Source organism: Apteryx rowi, unplaced genomic scaffold (genome assembly GCF_003343035.1).
Source record: "Apteryx rowi isolate R43461 unplaced genomic scaffold, aptRow1 scaffold_25, whole genome shotgun sequence".
Lineage (NCBI taxonomy): Eukaryota > Metazoa > Chordata > Aves > Apterygiformes > Apterygidae > Apteryx > Apteryx rowi.
This window is the reverse complement of record NW_020448863.1, coordinates 4,902,350-4,926,791: the sequence shown is the minus strand read 5'-3', so window position 1 is coordinate 4,926,791 and position 24,442 is coordinate 4,902,350. Positions and strand designations below refer to the sequence as shown.

The 24,442-nt window shown below is 41.5% G+C and overlaps 1 protein-coding gene across 1 annotated transcript in view; it reads right to left on the bottom strand.

Annotated features, from left to right (window-relative positions):
- STK38L (serine/threonine kinase 38 like) overlaps window positions 1-24,442 on the bottom strand; it is a 55,279-nt gene that overhangs the window by 13,142 nt on the left and 17,695 nt on the right. The window contains exons 2-9 of the mRNA XM_026066835.1: window positions 9,908-10,052; window positions 7,997-8,048; window positions 6,764-6,886; window positions 6,060-6,143; window positions 3,022-3,145; window positions 2,276-2,430; window positions 1,317-1,419; window positions 476-537 (exon numbers count right to left, since the gene is read on the bottom strand). Of these exons, the coding sequence (XP_025922620.1) occupies window positions 476-537; window positions 1,317-1,419; window positions 2,276-2,430; window positions 3,022-3,145; window positions 6,060-6,143; window positions 6,764-6,886; window positions 7,997-8,048; window positions 9,908-10,041 (837 nt within the window). The 5' untranslated portion in view covers window positions 10,042-10,052. The remainder of the gene's footprint in view (window positions 1-475; window positions 538-1,316; window positions 1,420-2,275; window positions 2,431-3,021; window positions 3,146-6,059; window positions 6,144-6,763; window positions 6,887-7,996; window positions 8,049-9,907; window positions 10,053-24,442) is intronic.

The following is a 24,442-nucleotide window of genomic DNA, read 5'->3' as shown; positions in this document are numbered from 1 at the left end:
AATATCAGACAGCTACTCATCTCACTGCAGCACTGCGAACTGCAGGAATTAAACGCAGGAGTTTGCAAACACACACAGCGTCAATATGAATTCAGTCGAGCAGACGGACTCAAGATACAGGTTTCCTGAGTGGCTGCTGACACTTCAGATTAGTTTGTTCAAATGCTTGTAAGGGAAACAAAGGCATAAAGAAGTGCAGGGATTCACTAGTCACAGCTCCGAAAACAAAATAACACAGCTGATAGTCACCCTACCCTCTTCCCCAAAACTCATGAGCTATTCCACAGCTGAAATCACTAGACCACCTTGTTTTCAGTGAATTGGAATTTCAGAAGCCTAAAGAGAGCTGCATCTGTAAGTGATGAAGGCCTCTCAGATTTTAAAAACCAGTAGCATTAATGTTCAGTCTTTATCTTATTTTTTTCTGTATACAGTGTCAGAAAAAAAAAGATTATATTTAATTTTTTTAACTCACCAACTGTCGCCTGTTCTTCTTCCATGTTTCTGCTTTTCTCTTTGAGTTCATATTCTGAAATGCTAATTTACAAAATAATTATTTGATGTTAAATGCATTTGCAAGAAGTAAAAGACAGAAAAGATTGATAGCATGCTGTTTTCAATGAATGACTATTTTGTCTCCTTAAAATGCTTTCTTCTAGAAACAAATACCTGCTTATAACTGGAGAGTGGAAAAGGACAATGAATAACTACTGTCCAATTTGAAGCTGAGAATCACACAAGTAGTATACTTCATCAGCAATTCCAAATTAGAACTTTCTGAAAGTTTTACAGATTAATCTAAGATCAGCAGCCCTTACGGTTGAGGCTGGTAGTGTACATTCAGGTATGATACAGAACATTGCAATGTCTTTTAAACAGCAAGTATAGAATCTAAGCAGAACTGCAGAGGAAGTTTGCGTTTGTAGAATAAAATACTAATGTGGAAGTGTGACCAAGCCATATAGATGAACAACTCTTATGAAAAGATTCATGAGATCTTCATTGACTTCAGTCAGTCAGCACGTGAAACCTATTTTCTGTCTGAAAGCGTATTTTGGCAACTTCAGTAGCATTGGTATGAAATATGCATTAAACATGTACATGCATTAAAACACACATGTAAAGGGGAAAAGAAAAAAACCTATTGAAATCATAATTTCTTTCCTGTGAAATACTTCCATGTTCTGGGAACAGGTTTTTCAACTAAATGCAATCAGCCTGACCAATGTTGCTTAACCCAGCAGAAATGAATTACGATGTGGCATAGCTGCAGCTCAAAACTATTTAAACATTTAATTAGGACACCTTATACTTACAGAAGTCACTTGGTGGGTTGTGTGTAAGGTTCCTGTAAAACTCAGTTCTGTGAGCTTTTTTTAAACCTGTGCATAGCCCAAAATCGGAGAGCTTTACATGACCCTAAAAAATCAGAGAAGATAAAAATATAGTAGTGCTCAAAAAAGAAAGCTGTTTTAATAACTGCACTTGCCTTCTCAGGCCACACATGAACAATGGACTTGCACCGGCCTGTCTAGTCCAAGGCAAGCAGGCAAATAACGATTGAATCTTGACGCACCAGGAGAGCGTGTTTTCTTTCAAAAGGGTTATCATTGCCTGCTGGGAATGTTTACAGTCAACAATTTCACAACAGCTGAGGGCAGCTAGTTTGCCTGGGTTTGTTTTGAACTGGATACCACTGAGACTCAGAAGCCTCCAGCAGAAATTGCTTTTATTTTGTTTTGATGGTAATCTGGTTTTAACCACATTTCCAAATGTCAACACCAGATAGTCTACAGACTTGTGGATGATGTTTACTTGGCCCATTTCAGGGCTCACAACAGTCAGTCTAACAGCCAGACTGTTCCCACTGGTGAGCAGATAATTAAACAAATGAGATAACTGCAGGAATTGAAAAGATCATTTAGAAAGTAGCACAATCTGAATGTTTCATGCTTTCGCACTTCTTGAATTAACTTGAGTATACCAATTTTTAATGTGTATGAATACAAGCATCTGGACACTCTTAAGTGGGTCTTTTCATGCTCAAAAGGCTTTCCAACAAAGAAACAAAAAGGGTAGTTTTGCTTTGTTAAGCATATAGATATTCTACAAGAAAGAGGTAGTTGACCATTTTCTGCCTTTACTACAGATAGTTTGAATCACTGGTGTGACACTACTGTTTCATGGAATTACTCCTGATTCACACGACTATAAATGACATTATCTGCAGACAGAAATGTTTAAAACATAGGCAGTTTACATGCACGTTACGTGCCTTAGCATCCAGCAAAAGGTTGTCTGGTTTAATATCTCTGTGGATGAATCCCAGCTGGTGAATAGCGTCTATGGCCAACACAGTTTCGGAAATGTAAAACTGTGTCTCCTCTTCTGATAAGGTGTCTTTCTTCATTAGTAAGGTCATCATGTCACCTAAGCAAAGAGAAGAAAATACAGCAGAGAAATCAGACTATTTTAATCACAAGGCTAATTCTATGAGAAACCTCAACAGATTCCAAATCTAACCTTGTAACTGATCTTCTAGCTACTAATTATAAAACTACTACTGCAAGGACCTACAAACCCAACATACTTTTTTTAGTAAACTGCATATAACCCTGTTGAAAATTCTACATATGAATTTTAATTGAATAGCCCAGCAAGATACTTTTTTTATTTTTTATTTCTTTTTACAAAATTTTAACACATGCTACATCTGTCACATAAATAAGCTGATTCAGCAAGAGCAATCTTTTACTGTTACTAGCTTCAGCAGAAAAAAAAGTGGAATATTGGACTAGAAGAATTATTTAATCCAAGTCTGCAATTATATTAACACCCTCCTTAACCTTCCCTCCTCCCCTAAAATCAGGAACAGTTATATTACTGACACTACACTTAAAACAGCATTAAAACTTTGTATTATCATAAATTTCATAGAATGCTTGTTTCTAACATTTTTATAAAGCTGACAACAAAAGCTGAGGAAGAAGTACTTTTATAGCAACACAATATATAGCTTACCCCCAGGTAAGAACTCCATGATCAGGTAGAGATTTCTTTTATCCTGAAAACTGTAAAACATTTTCACTACCCAGGCTCCATCTGCTTCAACCAAAATATCTCTTTCTGCTCGGATATGGGCCACCTAAAATATGTTTTTTTAAAAATACTGTTATTAAAGGGCAATTTAAGTACTTAAATACTGAACATCATGTTATAGTCCTAGTCCTACGACATATTTTCATGATCTTTGACAAAGAAACTGTTTTCATACAGAGACTAGATCCTACAAAGTCGTCAAAAATCCCCAACAGAAACCCATAGAATTCAACTGAATGTTGAGAATAACTTTTATGTAACTTTTCAGAAGCAATCTCTAGAAACACAAAGCATAACTATTTAAACTGTTTCTGCTGGTTTGTAAGAACTGAAAAAGTTGGTGGGAAAGTGCAGTTCCCCTTTTTGCCATATCCTAAAATGAAATAAGGTCATTAAAAAAAATTATAAAGCTCTGTAGGGGTCAGCTCAGTAATGCAGCATTCCTCCCGCAAATTCACAATCACACAAATAGCAAAAATGCAATGTGCAACTCAGTGTGCAAATCCTGAGGTAATTATTGGAAAAAGACAGAGCTTGTCTTAAATAATGCAAGACTTAAGAGGTGAAATGACAGATACATCATGATTATTGTCAGAAGTTATCAAATTTCTCATATAAGTATACAAAGAAATGAACTGGAGAAGGGCAAAAAATGAGACGAGTCTTCGGCTGAAGACAGGGGGAAGGAGGGAGAAAAGCAGATGGAGCCATTCCTCCAAGTGATGAGCAGGAAGCCGGCCAAGAGCTGACACGGCCGCCTCTGCTGCTCATGTTGGTCCTAGGCAAGTGAGTCTGGGAACCTCTGACCTTGCTCAGGATATTCAAGTCCCAGCTGTGTCTTTGAAAACTATTAACAAACTTGCACCAAAAATGCATTACGGAATGTTCTGGGATTTGAAACTCTGACTTGAAAGCAGTATCAAAATAGGACTGGTCACAAGTGATGCTGGCATGCTACTGCATTCTGCCACAGGTAAGCAGATCAACCACATGTTTTTAAAAATCAGGGTTTTTTTATTTTGGGGGAGGAGGAAAGGAAGAACTTTGTCCTATGCTAATGCTTCTTTTGTTACCTTCTACTGCAAGTGTTGGTTTTGCCACTCTCACAAGGAGCAGAAAGCACACAACAGAAGAGGCTGGAACACATGCACTAAGTGGGAAGTCTCCAGGTTCTCATTTAGAGAAGGAGATCCTCTGTCACATATATCTATGTGATGCTCTTGAAATGATTGTGTAAAAAAAAAAAAAAAACCCAAAGCAAAAACAAAAAAAAMCCACTGCAGATCATTATAGGACATACGTAAGTCACATGTAATCTTTTTGGTGCTTTTGGAGTCGTAGTTTAAAAATTTTAACAGCATTTCCAATCAACAACATTCCCACACAGGAGTATTTTAAAGGAGAAGAGGCTAAGATGCATTTAAGGTTGGATCAATACAGAGAAACAAAAAGGTACAAGCCTGCCAATGCTCATTTCAGTCTTGCTGGTAGAGAAAATGTGGCTTTGAAGTCCTCTGGCAACTTTGCTTGCACATGCTGAAGTTAATGTACTTTATTTTCAATAGTACTGTTACTTGAGCTAGCCAGATTCAAATTCTCGTGGGCAAGCCCGCCCCGGGCTACAAAGACGGTGTCATTTTGCTTTGTAGTCAGAGCCCTAGCAGAGAAGTTTATGCTTAAGAGCTACTACCCCATGTATTCACTGGAAACTAAGAATAAAGCACATTGGAATAATGCGCATCTCCTGGGTGTTTTACTAGAATTCTGCATGGAAAAATATTTCTTGACAGCTCTAAGATTCTCGTGTTTCAGATGCCAGAAAGCAACTTCTAGAAAGAAAATATGTACCACTCTTCCAGCTTTCAGGGCTATTTCCAACAAGCAGCAAATGAAGAGTCTCCTTCACTTTTTCCCCAGTCCTACTGGCCAGGAGTAGCTCTATCGTAAGTGTGTGTCCCTCCCTGTAGTAGGCATTCCCAACTCATTTGATTTATCTAGCTCTATCTATTCTATCTATTCTCATTAGAAAATATTTCTTTCCACTCCTCTCTTTCTACATGTAGCTACACCATATAAAATTAAAACTTTGCTTAAAAAACAACCAGGATATCTCCCACTGCCACCCCACTTGAAAGTCTTAATTTTCTTGTATTTGTGTCTCTGCACATCCTGGCTGCTGTGCAGACTATGCTGTTTCTCTCTGGTTCTCTACAACCAGTACATGGGGTTGAGGAGCCAAGAAGTCTGCACCAGAAAAAAAAAAGAAAAAAAAAAAAAGAAAGAGGTGCTGGTACCACTGCAGGAGGATGCCATAAAAGAGCTAATGATGGGGTTTGAACAAGTAGGGAAGATGGAAGTCCTCTAGCTATCCTTTCCTTGGGGCATCTGCACTTAATTTCTTTGCTTTGTGGTGCTAAAGTATTTGCCTCATCCTATGGGGAGTTTGCAGTGAATTGTTGACTGAAAAGCAGAACAAAAGAGATATAAACCCTGACTAAAAAGCAAAACAAAGCAAAGCAAAGCCAAACAATGAGCAGCATGACATCTCTTGGTATCTGGCCATCAAAAGAAAACATCAAGTACTCTCAACTTTTACTTTGGCATGGTGTTATTTTTCAAGAAGCATTTTCCTCGAAATGCAGAATTAGGGATTAAGCACTAAAAGGTCTGCAATGATAGAGGAGAGGAAAAAAAAATCCTTTGTTATTGTTCCAGATTTGTTGAAAATAAAACATTTTCACAAATGTTGTTACATGACCTTATTTCCCAACTTCTACTTTTTCTTTTGTACTGTGGTAGCACTTCCACAGAGGCCTTAGAGACTGCAATACCATTATTAGGGCTACACAGAGTAGGAGCGGAAAATACAAACAAATAATATCTGGCACAAAGAACTTTAGCATCTGGCAATTTTCTAGACAAAGTAACTTTGAAATCTAAGAGCCTTATATAACACAGACCTGCTCTTTCTCCAGCATATCTGCTTTTCTTAGTATCTTCATTGCATAAATATGGCCTGTATCCTTCTTCTGAACAAGGCGTACCTATAATGAGAAATACAACCCAATCAATCCTATATACCTCATAAACTGGACCCCAGTGAGCTATCTACTGGAAGGCTCAAAATTGCAAGGCATAGAAAGGTTCTTTTATTACACATTCAAAAACATATGTATAAAGAAGTATGTCATACCGCATATTTCTACACCTTATACAATGCTGCCATTCTAATACTAGTTAGACAGTAGATAGTTTGAGGTGGTTATTTTTTCAAAAAATTACTAGTCACTAAACTCCAGATGGCTGTGAGACTGCATATGCTAAAATGTAAGAGCTGATAAAACCATGATGTGACACAGGGCAGGGAGGAGGATGTTTGTGGAGAGGAACTGTGCAACTGCGAATCCATCACTTCAGGGGGAAGCATGGACAACATCAGCTGGGGCTAATAGAAAGCTGCAGGAAACTAAGGCCCTTTCATGGCTCTTGATAAATCCGTGCACATAATCCATTAACGGTCTTATCCACACTTGCAGACTTACTAAGATAGCTATTCTTCTGCAATAAAACTGCCAAATTGGAACCTCTTCTTCTATAATTAAAATGGTTAATTTTAATGTTCGATCCAATTTTAATATCCTGTTCAAGCAAGAAAGCCACAAACCTCCCCAAATGCTCCTCTTCCTATAACTTTCAAAGATTCAAAGTCATCCAAGCCAAGCCTAGTCCTCTTCAGTCGCAGAAACTCTGTTTCTTTGCGGGCATGTTGTGACCTGCGCAGTTTTTTCTAAAGAAACACATTACATGGGAACTTATAAGTCATTTGACAGTAGAAAGTCAAGATATATAATCTCCCTTCCTGTGAAGTATTCTCCCACCCATTAGGTTTATAGATAAAATGTGATAGAGAAATCTTTCTGAAATTCTCCAAGTATGAGCCAGTTCTAGTTTCTTTATTTCTTTATTTCTTTTTTTAACATTACTGTCTCTTTATATCTAAGTAACAAAATCAGTGAAAAAGCTTACTGGTTCAAACAAACTGCATCAGTCACTGGCCAAGGCAAGGGCTCTACTTTTGAACAGTGTGAAGGAGAAACATCAATAAAAGCTAAGACTTGCACATGGCCAAAACGAGTGATGGCAGGCAACGAGGAGCCTAACAGACAGCAGAGAGCCATATTTTGTTATCTACAGCAAAATCCATTTGGTTTAGGGAAGAAAAATATACTTGTATTTGAAAGAAAGTTCTTTCCAAAGCCTATCATATATTTTGCCCTATAAAAATGTCAACGGGATTCACTCTGAGAGAAGATAAGCACCCACCTATGCTGCCAAAGATGCCAAGGAGATTGCAGAGACTGCTAACGAGGCCCATCTATCTCTCTGGCTTGCTGGATTTTGTACTAGGATGATAATGTCATTTAAAACCACAAGGTGGCATTATACACCCACTTTCGCCTTTCACTCTTCCCAGAAGTTGTGTCAAACTTGAGACCTGACTGAGGCACTGTTACTATTTATTTCAGTGCCTATGCTGAAGGTAGTACAGGCAGCAGTGATGTGATGGACCTCAGAAAAGTAATTTATTGACCAAAATTCTGAGACATGCTAACCGGATAGAGCTCCCTTCAAGTCCATATCCGAATGGAGCAAGGGTGCACCAGCTTCATTGTTTATATGAGAAAATTGGTTCAGCATTTTGGTTTCTACCCTCTTCTCCGATGTGCATCTCATTCTTTTCTTGTCTCTATGCCAAAACAGATGTTAAGCAATTTTAAACTTCATTTACAAGATAAAACTTAATGTCATGCTAGGTAATGTTAAAGGTAAACTCCTCAAATGCCAATTTGAACAACTGTTAGCAAAGCGATCTGTTCAAATATTACATTAGCATTACCTCCTCATCTGCTAGGCCTTCCTCTTCCATAGCCACTTCTAGTTTCTTCTGCCTGCAAAGGAGAGAGACAGTAGTTTTTTTTTTTAATCAAAAACAAATATAGGATTATAGCAAAACACCACAGATACCAGATACCAAAGAGCATGCCTCAGATGGCACATCTGAAAACCCATTATTCACTTTGTGCCTTTACTCATTTGTGACCAAATCTGTCGAAAACGTATAAGCAAATTTAAGCACATGCTTTCTGGACCTGTTTAAGCACATGTGTTTTCAGATTTAGGCATTAAAAGCCCAATCATACAGTTATCATCACTCTAGGAATTTGTATTTCTTTAAATAATCTTTGTTGAACTAAGGTTATTTATTCTGATTTGTAATCCTAACTAATAAAATAATAGAAATGGTGGGGGGAAAAAAAAATTCTCAGCTTTGCCTCCAAACACGTATCATATCTCAACCCAGCATCAGCTTCCACCCGCAGTCGCAGCCTTGCTGACCTTTCCCAGACACTCACACCTGGTCCTGCTCACCTTCCCCTCATGCCAGCTAATTCTCCCCTCCAGGATTCGGCACCACCCTCTCCCACTGGCCTGCTTGGACCCAGGCTCCCCCAGCTGAGACGCCCGAGAGGAGCAGGCAGCCTGGGAGCACCCTGCGGCCAGCTGAAGGGCTAGTGCGCAGCAGCAGGAGCCTGCTTCTACCAAACGTCTCTTTTTCCACCCTTAAGATACGTCCTTCTGACCCTCAGGCGGCAGCTTTCAGAAAGCCACTTGCCTGCGAACAGCGGCTAAGAGTTTGAGCACCATGTACCAGGCAGTTCGTGTCTTTCCGCACTTCAGGAAGTACAGCAGGAGACCCTAAATTAAGGCCCCCATTAAACAGCCTATTCTCATAGCTATAAGCAGCTCAATTACATGGGATAATGACTGAATATGATGAAGAGATGGAAACCCTGCTGCTCAGCTGAAAACCCCTCAATTAAAAACGTATCACCAGGGGAATGATAATTTTGCATGCTGATGACACTTTGAAACACAACATTCATTATAATCAGATGCTCGGCACTTTGACACTTAATTCAGTAGCACTTCACCACAGTGGAGACAGAACGGGGCACTGATGATGGAAATTAAAATGATGACAACCAATCTGTGCCCCAACAGAAGGAGCACTAGCCAACACGGTGCCAGACAAATGTAGAGGTGGGTACTACATTGCCCAAAATTCTTCCAGCCTACCTGAGAGCCTTCCAAACCCACCCACCACCAACCCCGCTCTCTCTCCTGCCCCCCGTTTCCACCCCAGACTACACTCTCTCTCCTTACCCCATCATCCTATCAAGCCCCACAATGTTGATCCTCTTCCCTATTTCTTATATGCTCCCATCTGCAGAGGCAAGGGGTCTCGGCAGGAGCTCAGTGCTGCAGAGCATGAGGAGACACCACAAGCCATCACCTTGTGTGGAAGCAGGTTACTGCACCTACAGCTCTGTAGTATCGACCCCTCTTATGAGGTTTATTCCCTGTGGGACACATGTGGGGGTCGGTCACTAACCCCTCCACAGAAGTAGAAACCTCCCACGTGCTGCAAAATAAGACACTGCACAGAGTGGTTTCCTCAAAGTGGTGATAACTTGATGAGGAGGTAAATTGTATGGGAACTTCAAAAGCACAGGCTCGGCTGCTCAGTGACCGCTTTGCACAGCGCCGGGGGATGCTCACAGGTTTATTGGCACAGACGACAGCTTAAAGGCAGGCTGTGCCCTTAGACGATTAGCTCTTTGCTTCTGAGTAAAGAAGAACGCCTAAGAAACGCTCTGCGCCCAGGGATTAAAGTGCCCTTATGTAAATGCCACCAAAAGTCAACCCTAAACAGCTGCAGAGAGGCAAGAGCAAGCCAAGCCAGTACCTGGTTTCTCGCTCTTCGTGCTGGATAATGAGGTTGCTGTAGAAGTTCTCCAGCGTGAGTTTGGCCACCGTCACTCTCTCCCGGGTGTGGTTACTCATGGGAAAGGATGTTGTAGTCCCTGCAGTCATCGCCATGGTAACATGTACTGAAACAGAGCATGGCAAGTCACTACTCACTTGAAAAATATATATATTTCTCTTCCCCACTTTCCATCCCTAATTTCTTAGGCACTACGAAATTCGCATGAAAGGCATTAAGAAACTAAAAAATTGTATTATAAATTTATCCTGTGATAGAAGAAGAACTTACTGCCCACTCTCTTAAAAAACACAACAACATGTTGGCAAAACAAGGGGTGAATCATTGCAAGAATTATGCAGACTCTGGGCAACTCACCCAGCAGCACTGGTCCACAAATTAGAAAAATGTCCCTCTGGCTGACTCAAGCCCAGCCTGGGGAGAGAAGAGGCAGTGGAGCAGAGAGCGCAGGAGGAGGAAGCAAGAGGACAAGCAGGCTGCTCCTGTGATTGGGTGTGCAGAGTGGTGTCACGACATTTTTAGATTGAAGAAATGCTAGGGTGCTACCGAAAGGACAGGATAAAATGAAAAAGTAAATGAACTGAAATCCTAATACCATCCGAAAGAGAAGTTATATTAAAAAATAGCCATCAAATATCTCAATTTCTAAAGCCATTCAACAGAACTGCACATGGACAGCTGGGGGATTTCTAAAAGCCATCCCATCAAATAATGTAATGGCCATATTTTAAATGGAAAAATTCTGTTGCTGCCTTTTTCTTTTTCTTTTTTTTAAACAACAACAAGCCAGCAAGACTAGAAAACTCTTCCACGCTCTAAGTGCATTAGGYAACCAGCTATTTCCTTTAGGACCATCTCTATGCCATGCTGATAATCAGATGAGCATTTCTGGAGTGGCCCATTCTTTAGAGAGCTCCCTGTATTGGGATTCTTAGCTTTCTGGAGAAATCTTACAACAGCACCCTCCAAATCCAGCTGTAGATACACTGTTTATGTAGATGATGTACTTATGGGTCAGGGCACGCAGTCATGGAGCACTTAAAAACTGGAAAAAAGAGGAAAAGAAAAGAGACAGAAAGACTGCGCTCTCAATTAGATTTAAACCTGGAATGCAAAGAACTTGGATGTGCTTGAACAATCCTTTTAACGCTGGGCAAAGAGGCCTTAAGGCTGCCCTGGCTGAACATCCCCTTCCCCGCAACAGCTGATCCAAGGAAGCAGAGGGCATTAAAGAAAAAAAAAAAAGTACAGTTTGTCCTAGAGCTTGTGCCCTCCCTTGGAAGGGGTTCAGGCACATTAGGGAAGCGCTGCAGCACCCAGGAGGGCAGCCAGGGACAGCAGCGTCTCATCCTGTTTGTTTGTTAGTTTTCTGAGAAGCGGCACAGAAATAAATCCACTTCCTTTTGCTCGTTTCTGTAATCCTTCCATTTCACCAGGGGATTTTTGAGGAAGACAAATCCTGAATTAGTTTTACGATCTCCAAGCTGGTTCTAATGCCTTCGTAGGTGACTTGATTAAAAGTTTCATACTGAAGTAAATTGTCATTTTACACCTCCCACGAGAAGGTTGTTTAATTGTTTGGGTTTTTTTGCCTTGGATGTGCCTGCTCCTCTCCCTCTGTGAGGGCAGCATTTTATCTTGCAGACTTTTAAATGAATTTGGTGTGACAATAAAGTATTTGTTGCTAGAAATGCAGCTGCTGTGTCACAAATAAAGGCGTTTTATAACATTATGTGGATATTATTATTTTCGCTGTGTATTTTGGAGTGTGAAAGATGCCCGAGTTCTGAGAATAAAAATGTATTCATCTATATGTATAGAGAGAGGCTGGAATAGCACTACAGCTGCTTTATGATGCTGCAGCTACTTCTATTTTTTAATCAATATTTTTACCCCCTTCAATTTTCTATGAAAGAAACACGAGAGCTGTCATCTGTTAATAATCTCTACTAAAAATTAAGGCGCTATATTCTTCACACAAACCCATACTCCATAGCAGACGTTTCCCCAAAGTTAGAGAACTCAGCTCTACTCGCCCTGTTCAGTGGGTTATACAGCATTACGCTCTCGCTCCCTTGCTAGGTGGGAAGAGGTAAGTACAGAAGAGGTATCCGCAGAAACGACAGCCTGGCGACACACCCAAATCGAACAAAACAACTGCTGGACACACACCAGCATCCGTGATTAGATTATTTCAAGAAAAGATCTAGTAAGGCAAAAAAAMCCCCAAAACTTCTGATCATTTGGGAATGTCAGGATAGTGTAGTATTAACCCAGGCTTGAAACGGATTAACCTTTACTTAAGGTCTAATGAGCGCACTCTAGCACCAGCAAGCAACCAGGTATTTATCATTTGCACAGCTTGTATTCCTGGTAGGATAAAATAACGTGGCAATTTTGTTTCCTGTTAATTTGTTTTCCCCACGCTCCTATACTCACAAACGCAGACGTTACCAAATAGCACATCTAAGTCACTTGATTTTATTAAGCCTGTAGAAAGGAGATAACAATTTTGGCACTGACACACCAAGCTATAAATAGCAGGGCTGAGCCTAACCGTAGGTCTGTGGTAGGAAAATATAGAAGAGAACCCAAGTGGCAAATTAGCAGGCTCAGGAAGAGCTATTTAACAGATAAGAAACTTGCATGGACATCACTGCCATACTAAGGAAGGAGGCATGCATCACCGTAAGCATTTGCTTTCCGCATCCCATGTACCCTCCCCGCTTCCCACCAGCCAGGCCTCTGTACCAAAGCGTAAAACCTCCTCAAGGAAGAATTTAGTTTACATTTGCTCGCTTTGCAGTGGGGTCCCCAGCCAGCCACCAGTTAGTGCTGGCACTGTGAACAAAGCTTTGGAAAACCGCTGTGTGCCTGGAGCTCTCCAGATCCCCCACAGTAAATGCACAAGAGTGTGGACCTGGCAGGAGACACCAGGTATCCTGCAAAATCAGGCACCGACTCGYGGCAGAGAAAACCTCTTCACCCCTCTTCCTGCTACCTCTCTGCTTCCACTAACCAACCCAGCCAAACAAAGCACAAGTCCATATCCCAAACAAAATATTCAGTTGGGAGTAATTATGTAAAATGCTTAAGTATGACCTTTATAAACAAATGATGCCAGAGGGGATGGAGGTGGAAGGAAGAAGCTTCAAAATGGGGCCTTTTATTGAGAGCGCACTACGTTTACTGAGCTCACCATGTTAACGGGAATGTTTTGAAAAGGTGCCACCCAGAGTTCTTGGAAATGCCCTCAAAAACCTACTAATTCACCCAAATTCATGCCATCTGCATAATGGAACCATTCTATTTCTGTTGCACCCCCAGCACTGCATTTGACTTGCTGGCCTGCGAAGAAGGTCACATTAACCAAGCAGCCCTATTTGGCAGAAACTCCTCTGGCTGAGGAAGACCTTTCTTTCCAAAGCGCCTGGTACTTTGGAAAAAATGATACACCGCAGGCTCTGAATGAAAGAGACATCAGAACGATCTAATCAACCCGAGACGCGAAGCAGTCTGTCGCCTGCAGGACTGCGTGTGGGAGCTGCCAGAAGCGGAGCAGCCGTATGTGCTGCTTGGCCCCGAAAAGGAGCTGGTGCCTCCTGGATGGRTGGCTGAACTCACAGAGCGAGCATTTCGCCTGCTGCCCTGGCAGCTAACGGGCCAGCAGCTATGGAGCGGGCGCAGAGAAGAAAAGCTGCAGATACACCTTGTTTGATGTGGGACAGTTCACAGCAAGAGGTTGATGGGACACCGGCGCAGAGGGCAGGAGCTGAAGGATGCTACCACAGGAACAGGAGGAGATGGGTACAGCAGTAGAAAGGGCATAGCAGGTCCCAAACTAACAAGCTGAATTTTTCAAGAGCCTCRCCTGAGCGAGTCTCTCTCCTAACCCACATCTCCTTTCTGGTAGGAAACACTGATCCAAGCACATTTCTTCTTTTTACTTTCCAGTTAGCAAAGACCTGAGAGTAAAAGGAAGACCAAGCAGTGTTCACCACAGTTTCAGTCTTTGCTCAAGTCTACCCTGAAAGCTCCGAGTCAAAGGCTTAACTGATTTTTCCTGAAAGTGTTTCCATTATTGATAACCCCTAACCCAGCTGCTGCTGCACAAATTGTAATTGCAAACTCACATGGTCTCCAAAGCTCTTTTTGGCAACTCCCACAGTCCATCATTAATGTCTTCATATTAGATTAAGGCTCTGGTTAATCAAAGCAAAATAACTGAAGCACCAAATCCTGCTCGCTATAACAAATCAAAAGAGGAAAGATGGAAGAGGTCAAGGCACCCAGAGAACTAGTCTCCCCTAAAAGAAACATTTGCCCCTTAGCCGGGATCATTTTCTACTCAGGAGGGGAGGAGAAGACAAGGCTCGAGCCCCTCACGCCCCAGGTCTAGCCTTCAGCGCTCCAGCTCTGCATGGAGGTCCAGAGCACACGGAGGTGAGGGAGTGCCCGGCCCTCAGTCCCCAGCCACGACTCCCACTCGGCAGAGAGCATGGAGGTCCAGCCCCCTTGGTCATTTTGGAGCCTATTTCTACTCATCCAGGTAGCTCTTGACTTTAAAGAGAAAAGGTTAATGAAGAAGGAAATGGGACACTGGCATAAAGGTGCTACAAGTCCTCAAGAAATTTGCTTTATGACTCTATGCTATGGTTTCCAGCCTGTAAAGTGGGATAATGAGACAGGGATGTGCAGCAGACTGCCTTAACGGTAAAACTGGTAAAATATCGCCAAACATTTGAACTGTAGTGATGGTGAACTGTATTCTATCAAATGCTCTGATAGAAAAAAAAAAAAATAAAGTCTGCCATTTCAGATCTTTCTAACATACTCTCCTGGCCCTTCATGTTCACCTGTTTAACGATTTCTCATTTCAATATTTTAATGAAGAGATAAATACGTAGAGTGTGCTACTAGCAGTGAGAACTGAAGCCAATCTTGCCATAAAGAATGCCGCCTTCCTTTTTGGAGGATTTCAGGATACCACAGTAACCAATATAACCAATTCTTGCGTTCTCTTGCACAGATTGCCAGTGAAAGAGCAAGTCTGTGCAAGTCAGACAACAGCAGATACCATGGTTGGACTTCATTTCTGTACGAATTGGCCTAAAGATGCCCCTCTCTTTACAGATAAGTCTCCTGCACAACTGTGTTGTATCATATAGCTTGTTCTTACTATCARATGAATCTGGATCTAACTAACAGCAGAAATACTCTTATTTTGGAAACCACGCGTGTCATATAATTATACAGCAGCCCTTGAGTAAATTTACTCTGTACTCATTACTAAACGCATATTTAAGTTAGGGAGCAAACACCACACATCATTCTTTCAGAGATAAAAACACGTTTTTCAGCAAGCTACAGAACTATAGTACATTCCTCATGCTACCAGGTCTCTGACTCAGATTTGAAACACAGTGTTACATACCTGTTCATGAGGGCAGGGAATACCAGTCCCTCCTCTCAAAGCAGCTRTGCCATTTCACAGAAAGGCTGATATAATGATTCTCATTTTTACACCCAAGCATGCTCCTAAACCCCAGCAATTATGAAGCCAGTTCCCTCCTGCAGTAAAAAGAGTAAAACTGCAAAGTTTATAAAGTTCCTATTTACACCCTGAGGGAATTGGGACCTTCAGTGAAAACCTCTGGGTAAGGAAGATATGAAAACATATTTCTGCCTTTCAAAGTTCTCAAGATCCTCTCTCAGCACAACACATTTTGTCACTGAAGTTTCTCTTGAAGTCAAGCATACAAATGGCATTTTCAAGAATTAGAAGTTAAAAGACAAAGGAGAGATACAGTTTTGGTGTCAGAACTGTTCCAAAATAAAAACACATAGCTCAATAAAGTGATTACCTTTAGAAAAAGCCAGTTATCACCACTTTGCATAGAACTGGAGTTCTTCTGTGTGAGAAGCTACAGCATATGTGGCAAGGCTGCTTGGCTGTTTACAGACAACACAGGAAAGCAACCAGCAAAACTGGGCACTCAAAAATAATGGTGGCTAGGACTATATTTAAAAAAAATGAAGTGCTATCTAGGAAAGCAGTACAGATACAGCAAGGCTGGAAGTATGATCACCAGCCCTGCTGTCTCCAAATTATTTGGATTCTCTTAAGGAGAGACAGGATATATATGTGTGTGTGTATGTGTGTGTATATATATATATATATGTGTGTGTGTGTATGTGTATATATATAAAAACAAAAAAAAAATCCACTGTACACAAATAACTGCATGATTCACACCAAAAGGCAGTGGGCAGGGACAGATAAATGAACTAAGCAACCAAAGGCTCGGTGGGACGAGGTGGTGTGACACACCAGCAGCAGAAAGGGGAAGAGCAGCAGCTGGAGCAGCAGCTGCCAAGGCCCTGTGGGCAACTTCGGAAATGTGCCTGTCTAGGTATTATGAGCCGACATGCCAGCATAAAGCAAAGATAAAGATGTGCTAAAACATCTGATACCTCCAATGGTGAAATAGAAGCAGAAAGTGGCCATACTGTGTTAGCATCCCTGAAGGAAAATGTCTTTTTGTACTACGGTGCCTGCTAGCACAAATTTGGCAATCATGTCGTGCATGTTTTCACCATCCAATTGTTTATACTGAACCTCCTCCGGGAGACGTTCCCTGTCTTCTTTTTCTATAAGCCATTTAAAACCCACTTCCAAAACTTTTGAGAAGTCTCCAGAAACAAGCAAAACACAAACCTACAAAATCTTGAAGTCTCAGAACAGGAAGCAGACAAGAAAACCTCCACACAATTCCAACCTATGTCAAATGTGGGGCCAATATTTTTCAATACTTTCCGTTATTACTAAATACAGATTTCTATGTTCAAAATGGAGCCTTGCCCAAAGTTCACTAATGCCAATGAAAAAAACGTCATTTCAATAGATTTTTATTTAATATTCTTGTTTTGGCATCTGGATGATGTTAGTTGTGCTACTGAAATTCATAGTTATGAGATCAGCATGTCTTCATGCACTGCTCTGGGACATGAATCAGAAATAAAAATAAATATTATATTCCTACATAATTCATGTTTTCAGTAGTGTCACCATTCACAAGCCTCTATTATATTTAATATGCTACCTGTTCTCTGCCAAATGCAGCAAATCAGATACTTCGCGCACAGATTTTTCTTCAACGTTATTGCCAAAACAGATCTGACATCTTTTTATTACAGTCCTTATTTGAGGAGGAAAAATGAAACACAAAATTGCAACAAGCAGCCACTAACACTTCCTTTAGCATTTCATTTACCTCATTTATATACTTCATTTCTTTTAGTTTGTTACTAGTTTACCAATATGCATTATGTCCTAATAAGTTTTGCTACTTTAAAGTTACAGAACAAATTACGTTTTTTCTATTTAAAGTAGCACTAAGAAACAGAGTAAAATTAGTCCTGTCAGAACAGGCTTTGCTATTTAAAAGCAAAAGATGTTCACATGTTTTAGCCATTTTAAGTCATTCCTCCTTTCCCTGTGGAATGTCCATAGTGAGTTGCCCGTTATAGTTGCAGCTAAAAGCAGATAGAGCTCCATGTCTTGCCTAGCCCCAGCTAATAAACCAAAAAGAGGAGACATTCCCAATGTCTGACCCCCACAACTGTGAGAAAATCTTGAGGAGATACTCGCAGACAGGGAGAATTCAGGGATGGAAACGCTTCACAGCTCACGCAGCCTCCACAACTGCTGCGCCTCTGGTAGCAAAGACACCAGGTATACCCAGAGCGCTGCAAGGCCAGTAGAGCAACTTGGGGTGTCAGTGGTTGTCTCCAAAATGCCCGTCATATTCAACATCCCTAAACGCCAAAAAAGATTTTAATCCAATGGACCTAAGAGAGAGATGTTTTTTAAATGACATTCCTTCCTTACCTTTGGGTTGACTCCTAAATCTATAAATCCTGTCTACCCCAAAGCATAAGAGAAGGGCTCTGAGTAGACTGAGGCAGAAGGAGAAGAGGGGGGCGGGGGGAAGGCAGCAAAGACCTTAGTTGTACGTGCAGGGTAAGCTGGCACTAGGCAGCACTGTTTCTGAAAGAAGCCATCCCACTTTCCGTGAAACCATCTGCTTGTTTCTTTCCCACTGCCATTCACTCCTCTGTGCCAGCACAGGGGACTGTGTAACCTATATTGGGGAACCGAACTGGTTTGAAACTATTCCTTTTAAAGTGTTTTTGCTGGTTTTACTTGCGTTAATTGAAATGAACCATGTTTTTCCACAGGCTACCCCCAGGCCGAGACCAATTCATCCCAACAGAGTTTGTCTGAAGGAAAGGAGCACTAAGCAAACAGGGCCTTATGCATCCTTTTAGTTTGGCTCACAGAAATTAATCTCACAAATCATTACAATGCACCCACAGTAATGATAAGGAAATATTTCCAAATATGGAATAAAAACTGAATATTAGAATTCTGCTGCACTTAAGGATTTCCTGCTATTCAACTAAGTAGAGCAGCAAAAGTCACCCATGAACAGCAGCCTGTGATTCAGTTCTATCCTGCTTTCAATAGGCAGCAAGCACAACTGACAAATGCAAATTCATCTCCCTGACAGGAAAAGATACTGGGTGGGTAAAACTATGTGTGCACAAACACACACACACACACACACATATATATATACACACACATATACACACACACACACAAACACACACACATCATTTTTTAAAAAGTTAATTTTTCATCCACTTCAAATAGCAAGGAAACTTTTGACCCAAACATTTTAACATTTGTTTTGACTAACAGAGGGAGACAGCAATTACCTAAAGTTTAGAATTGCAAAACCACTGATAAGGCCACTTTTCATCTCAGCTATACTTGATTCAACCTCTGACGATACAATTACATTCTTTATATTCCACTATCAATAGCTCTGTTCCAAAGTTAACAGCACAATTCTGAGACATCCTGTACTTAGAGCATTCACTCAACGTTGAATGACTTCCAATGACATACCAAAGTCTTCCTGAGCTCAGTCCTTTCAAATAACTCATTTTATTTTCTTTACAAAAGTGCTCTTTGAGAAAACAATCCAATCATTTGGGTCTTAGCAGTGCCCTCTCAAATTACTTTACTGTGCACAACTGTGGTTGCAAGATAGGCACACACCATTAACCTCATGTAGAGAGAGAGGAAAGTAGAGAGTTTGTACTTCCGCTCCGTCATTAAGAGGGCTAGAGCCAAGACAGGAAAGGATCRGAGGAGTCTGTGTCCCCCTACGCTGTTCTGCCCTCCCAGGAGGGCTCCAGCTGAAAGGTGAGCTCAGTACAACACACCGGGGGGCTAAACCAAGCACAGCGCGTGATGGGGAACCTCCAGTCCCATGCAGCCCTCTCTCTGTTTCGGGGTTTACCATGGTGCCTGAACTGAGGTTTTAGTTTACTGGCGATAAGGGAATTCAGTAGCGCTCGCTAAAGGACAAACAGTGCTGTGCAGCAGAATGACATTTCATACCTTGCTTTAGCTTACTCGCTTCTTCCTTTTCCCTTGGCTCTCCCCAAAATTCATAGTATTGCAACTTTCTGTCCTCTTAGAAGTGTCTACAACAGGAAGCTGCTCTTCTACTAAAATAAATGCATTCATGCTCACTTAAGCATTTTATCGGCTTTTAGCAGGTACTTGCATCCAGCTGTATTCACCAAAACATTGTTTTAAGATCTGCTAAAGTAACTGGCACATAAAAGCCCATGCTTAACATTTTGCTGTAATGTCTTGGAACCCTTGGAATAATTAAGAACAGAACAAGGTCAATATTTCAAAGGTCACTGACCAAAAATCTGCTTCCTTCTTAGTTAGTTATTGTTTTTTTTGATAAAACTATACCATATACAATGGATGACATGTCCCACTTCAAAACATGGACAACTGTCTGAAAGTAAAATTCAGTCAAGTGTATTTCTCTGGGTCTGACTCCATCATGGCCAAGAGACAACTTAAGACAGTGGTAAAGAATAAGAGGAGCTTCTGATGCGACAACTGCATTAAGGTTGCTTGAAATTGTAACACATTTTCAGCTTTGGTCCAAGAAACTGAGCTCAGCTGAATTTTAGGGATATTGCAAAGCCTTTCTATTTCTAAGCAGCTAGGTAGGCAGGAACACGGGGAGGGTTGGCCCTTGGAAACCAGGAGGGATATCTGTATTGGATAGCGCTGAAGGAGAAGCGGGCATTAGGCTTGTTTTTCTTTTTATTGATGTATGTTCAAATACCTGATTCTTGCTAAGCTCTTTTTAGATCACACCAATCAAATTAAATATAGTAATTACACATGATAAATCTGTGCCAGCAAAGGAACTGACTGCTAAATGAGACACAGAACATCAATGACCGCTATGGCCTGTGCAATGCCTGTAGTCAGGGTTAATGAGCACAATGCATCCCTCTGGTCTTAAAAAGCTACAAATGCAGGTAGCGAGTCTTGTTAGTGCATGCACCATTGGAGAGCAGACATTTGCCCATTCAAATCCCACTGCAACAGTTTGTTTATTTAACTATGATTTTTTTTGAGATGGAGACAGCTGTTGGCACATAAAGCAGACTACTGTGATGAGGCCCAGGATACAGAGCTAAACAGATGCTTGACCTAAAAGGGGAATACATGGTAATGCCCTTTCGTGCCTGAAGCTGGGAAGCAGATGTGGAAGAGGCGGGGGGATGGAGCTGTGCCCTGCTCTTACCACCAAAACCATCAGGAGCTCTGGGCACCAGTACCAAGGGTGGAGGAAGAAACATTATTTCATGAAGGCTTGCCACCATGATGGCAAGATCACAGTCCCTACAATAACAACAAAGATAACTGAAAAGAGTGACTACTACCACTCTGCCTTATTATCAGCCAATTTTAGGGTAGAAGAGTCGGGGGGTCCACACCGTCATATTTTTGCATTCCAACAGCAGCCATACATCACCCTGAAAACAAAAATACTGCTCAACAAACTTCTGTCAGCAGCTGAGAAAGGTGAATAAACCCAAACCGTATTTTCTCATGTATTCCACATATCTGCTTGGCACGGCATGCAGGTAGTTGGGGCTTTTATCCTTCTGAGATTTAAATGCCTAGCTGTGGAGAAAAGCAACTCTTTCAGATGCACTCAGACTCACAGAGCCTTGCCTTCATGAAATCTGAGTTGTCCAGCAGCTGATTGCTTAATCTGTCACAATTCTGCTTGCTCACCTCCTCCAGGGTGGAAGTGTGACCACTGGAGTGTTTTGTTACGCATATGTGTATATATACATAAGCCCTCCTACACAATCACATATCCACGCTTCTAGAGGTCAGAGAAAGACGCAAAAGAAAAGAAAGATCTGCACCTAAGTGAAACTTGATGAGGTTTGTCGTGGTCATTAGTTCCTGTGAAAGTTCATTCTCTAGTGTTGGCCTGAGAAAGCTCACTCAAAATGGGTGGTGTTTTCCTTTAAATTAATATCAGACATTTGATTAAATTATCTGGTTTCCTAGTTAAAGGACAAGAGAAGCAAAAGCAGGGTGTGAGCAAAAGCTCTCGCCAGGGCCAGCTACACAAGAAGATGAGAGGGAGAAGGAACAGAGGACATCTGCTCATCTACTTATGTTTCTAAAAAGTACTAAGGCTGCAGTGTATCACAGAATCACAGAATGGTTGAGGCTGGAAGGGACCTCTGGAGATCATCTAGTCCAACCACCCTGCTCAGGCAGGGTCACCTAGTACATATTGCACAGGATTGCGTCCAGGCGGGTTTTGAATATCTCCAGAGAAGGAGACTCCACAACCTCTCCGGGCAACCTGTTCCAGTGCTCTGTCACAGTGTAGCTGCTATACTATGGTTAAACATGCAAGAAGTATCAAATTTCCAAATAAAGAAATCCTAAAGGACCCAGTTTCATATGCTTTCAAGATAAAATTGATTACGGCAAAAAATAAGAGAATGACAAGATAACCTCTCTAAGAGCAAAACCCTCCTACCAAGAAAGCCTTCAGAACAACCAGTCCTGCAACTTGTCCTGAGGGCTAAGTATGCTCTGAATGGCTGAGAAAAGCAAGACTCATCAGTAAGAAGCACTCTTCATGGAACACGGGTCACTTCATACAAAGGTTTAGGCTTCATAGGAAAGTAGAGGCAAAACCGATACATCTGCTCCCACGGAATAGCTCTCACTGCTCCTTTTCAGTGTATAAGTCCCTATAGCCCTATAACGTGACGAAATGTCATTATGCCTCCACTTTATCCGTCAAGCAGAGATTAAGACAAGTGGAGTTACCTGCAGGAAATCTGAAAGGAAACACCAGTTCAGCGCCAAGAAAGGTTATAGATTGAGATGGATGGAGTGGCAAATAAAGAGGTTTTTCAGGCAGTGATCTGGATTGCTTGACAAGTTGGATACAACCAGCTATTTCCCATAAATAGTAMCTAGAGAAAAACCCAAATAAGATGTAGAAAGAATGAGATCATTTCCACTTCTGAAACACTATTTAACATTAACATTTCTTATGGAGATGGGCCCTGGGCACAAAGCCCTTGCACAGTAAGGATGGAAGTTGCTGCCAAGTCCTGTTTCAAGGAGTGTCAATGCAGGTCCCTGAATTGCTTTCTGGAGGGTGAGGTCTCGCTCTCTCTGCACTGATCCCTCGGATCTTGGCCATGCACTCCTCCTGTTTTCCTGATAATGCAGTTTGCAGCAGCACAGCCACAAGGTGAGCTAGATCAGCTCACCAATCTGACAAAACTAAGCTACAACCCCCCCATACCCTTGTAAAAAGACGATCGTTTTCCATAAGATCAGTGAGCTAGCTTGTCCCACCCCGTAGCCACACAACTGCTAAATCCAGGCAAGGGGAGTGCTGAAACATATGGATAGGCTCAGGGCCGAGGGGACAGGACCATCCCTTTTGCAGGCACCTCAATTTAGACTACACGCAACCTAAGGGCAGGGTTTGGATATGCTTGTGGTGACAGGAGGGCAGGAGAGTTATGACTGCTCCTTTTTCCACAGGGGCCAGTTAGATCACATTAGGCATAACATAAAACCACAGCCTGTGAGAACTGTTTGACGAACGTTAACTCTTACCAAGGAGCAACATTCTTCTTACACTGACTTGTGCTGGCTCCGCTTGGAGGTGGGCTTTGCAAAGCTTTCAAAAGCTAGGCCATGACTACTTCCTCACTACTTCTTCCTTTACTTCAAGCTGCATCAATACGGAAGACAAGTCATTTGATTTTGATGAAAATGCTTATGGCGAGACTGATCATAATGCACATCTGGACACCCCTAACATAGGTGGTGCACACATCAGCAATGCTACAGAGGAGCTGACATACATCACTGACAAATAACCCCCGGCTACATTTACAAAGACTGGAAAGGGTTTGTGCTATGCTTATGCTTGCTCTGGAAACCAAACCAAATGCTCCTCCTAGAGCGCTGCTTAGTTCTTGTTTGTTGAACAAAGCCCAACGTGTATGAAAGCTCAACCAGCAACGCTGACACACTTCATGTCTGAATTTAAACAGTTTTATGATCACCCAAGGAATGACCGAGAGCAAAGTCAGGTACCTGAACTACAGTAAAACACCAGGAAAGTCCACCTTAAGGCCTGCTCTAGTTTCTCTCTCGTTTTGCAGTGTGCCTCCTCTCATTTTATCCTACTGACTCTATCAGAAGAGTTACCAGCAAAGGCATCCCTAATGCATCCCCTAGTAGCATCCCTAACAGTGACCTGAGGTGGACAATCCTTTCTGCAAAATAACACACACACACTAAATTCCTGGTATTTGCTAATCAGCCAAACATTTAAATCATGAACAATTTAAGCCTTTTTTCTTTTCTTTTTTAAAAAAGTTGTGGATGATGTATGTACAGAGGAAGGATGCTCTTGCGGTTACAGCACAGGAAACTGCATTAAGTAACAGATAATCTGGATTCTACTCCATTTCCCATGTGACTTAGTGCAGAACCAAAACTCGACACCAAAAAAAAGAAGGCTACTTAGCGTGTGCCTCAGTTACACTACATGAAGACAGACATATCATTCCTGTACCTAGCAGGTAATGTTAGGAGGCTTAACGAGTTCATACATACAAGGTACCTGGGGTCTTAAGAAGAAAGATGATAAAGAAGTATTAACAAAAATTTAGTAACACACACCCTCAAAATACAGTATTCAAACTGACCCCAAAATTATGAGGCATGTGGCTCCTTTCTTGTAACTGGACTTCTATGAGCCACTCCATTTCATCAGACTGGAGAAACAGTTAAGTACTCTGGCAACTCCAGAAGAGACATGAATCTGTATATTGTGCATTTGGAAGGGTGTGTGGCAAGATAAGCATTTTTTGCTTCCACAGATGGGGTTGAAGTTTCATTGTAATTTCAGAAATTGGAGGAAAAATTATGGGAAAAAGACACAAAAAATAAAATATGGGAAAAATATGGGAAGAGCAACTAAATATTCATATATTGCAAGTGGCCAAGTTTGGTGATAACATTTCCAGGTTGAG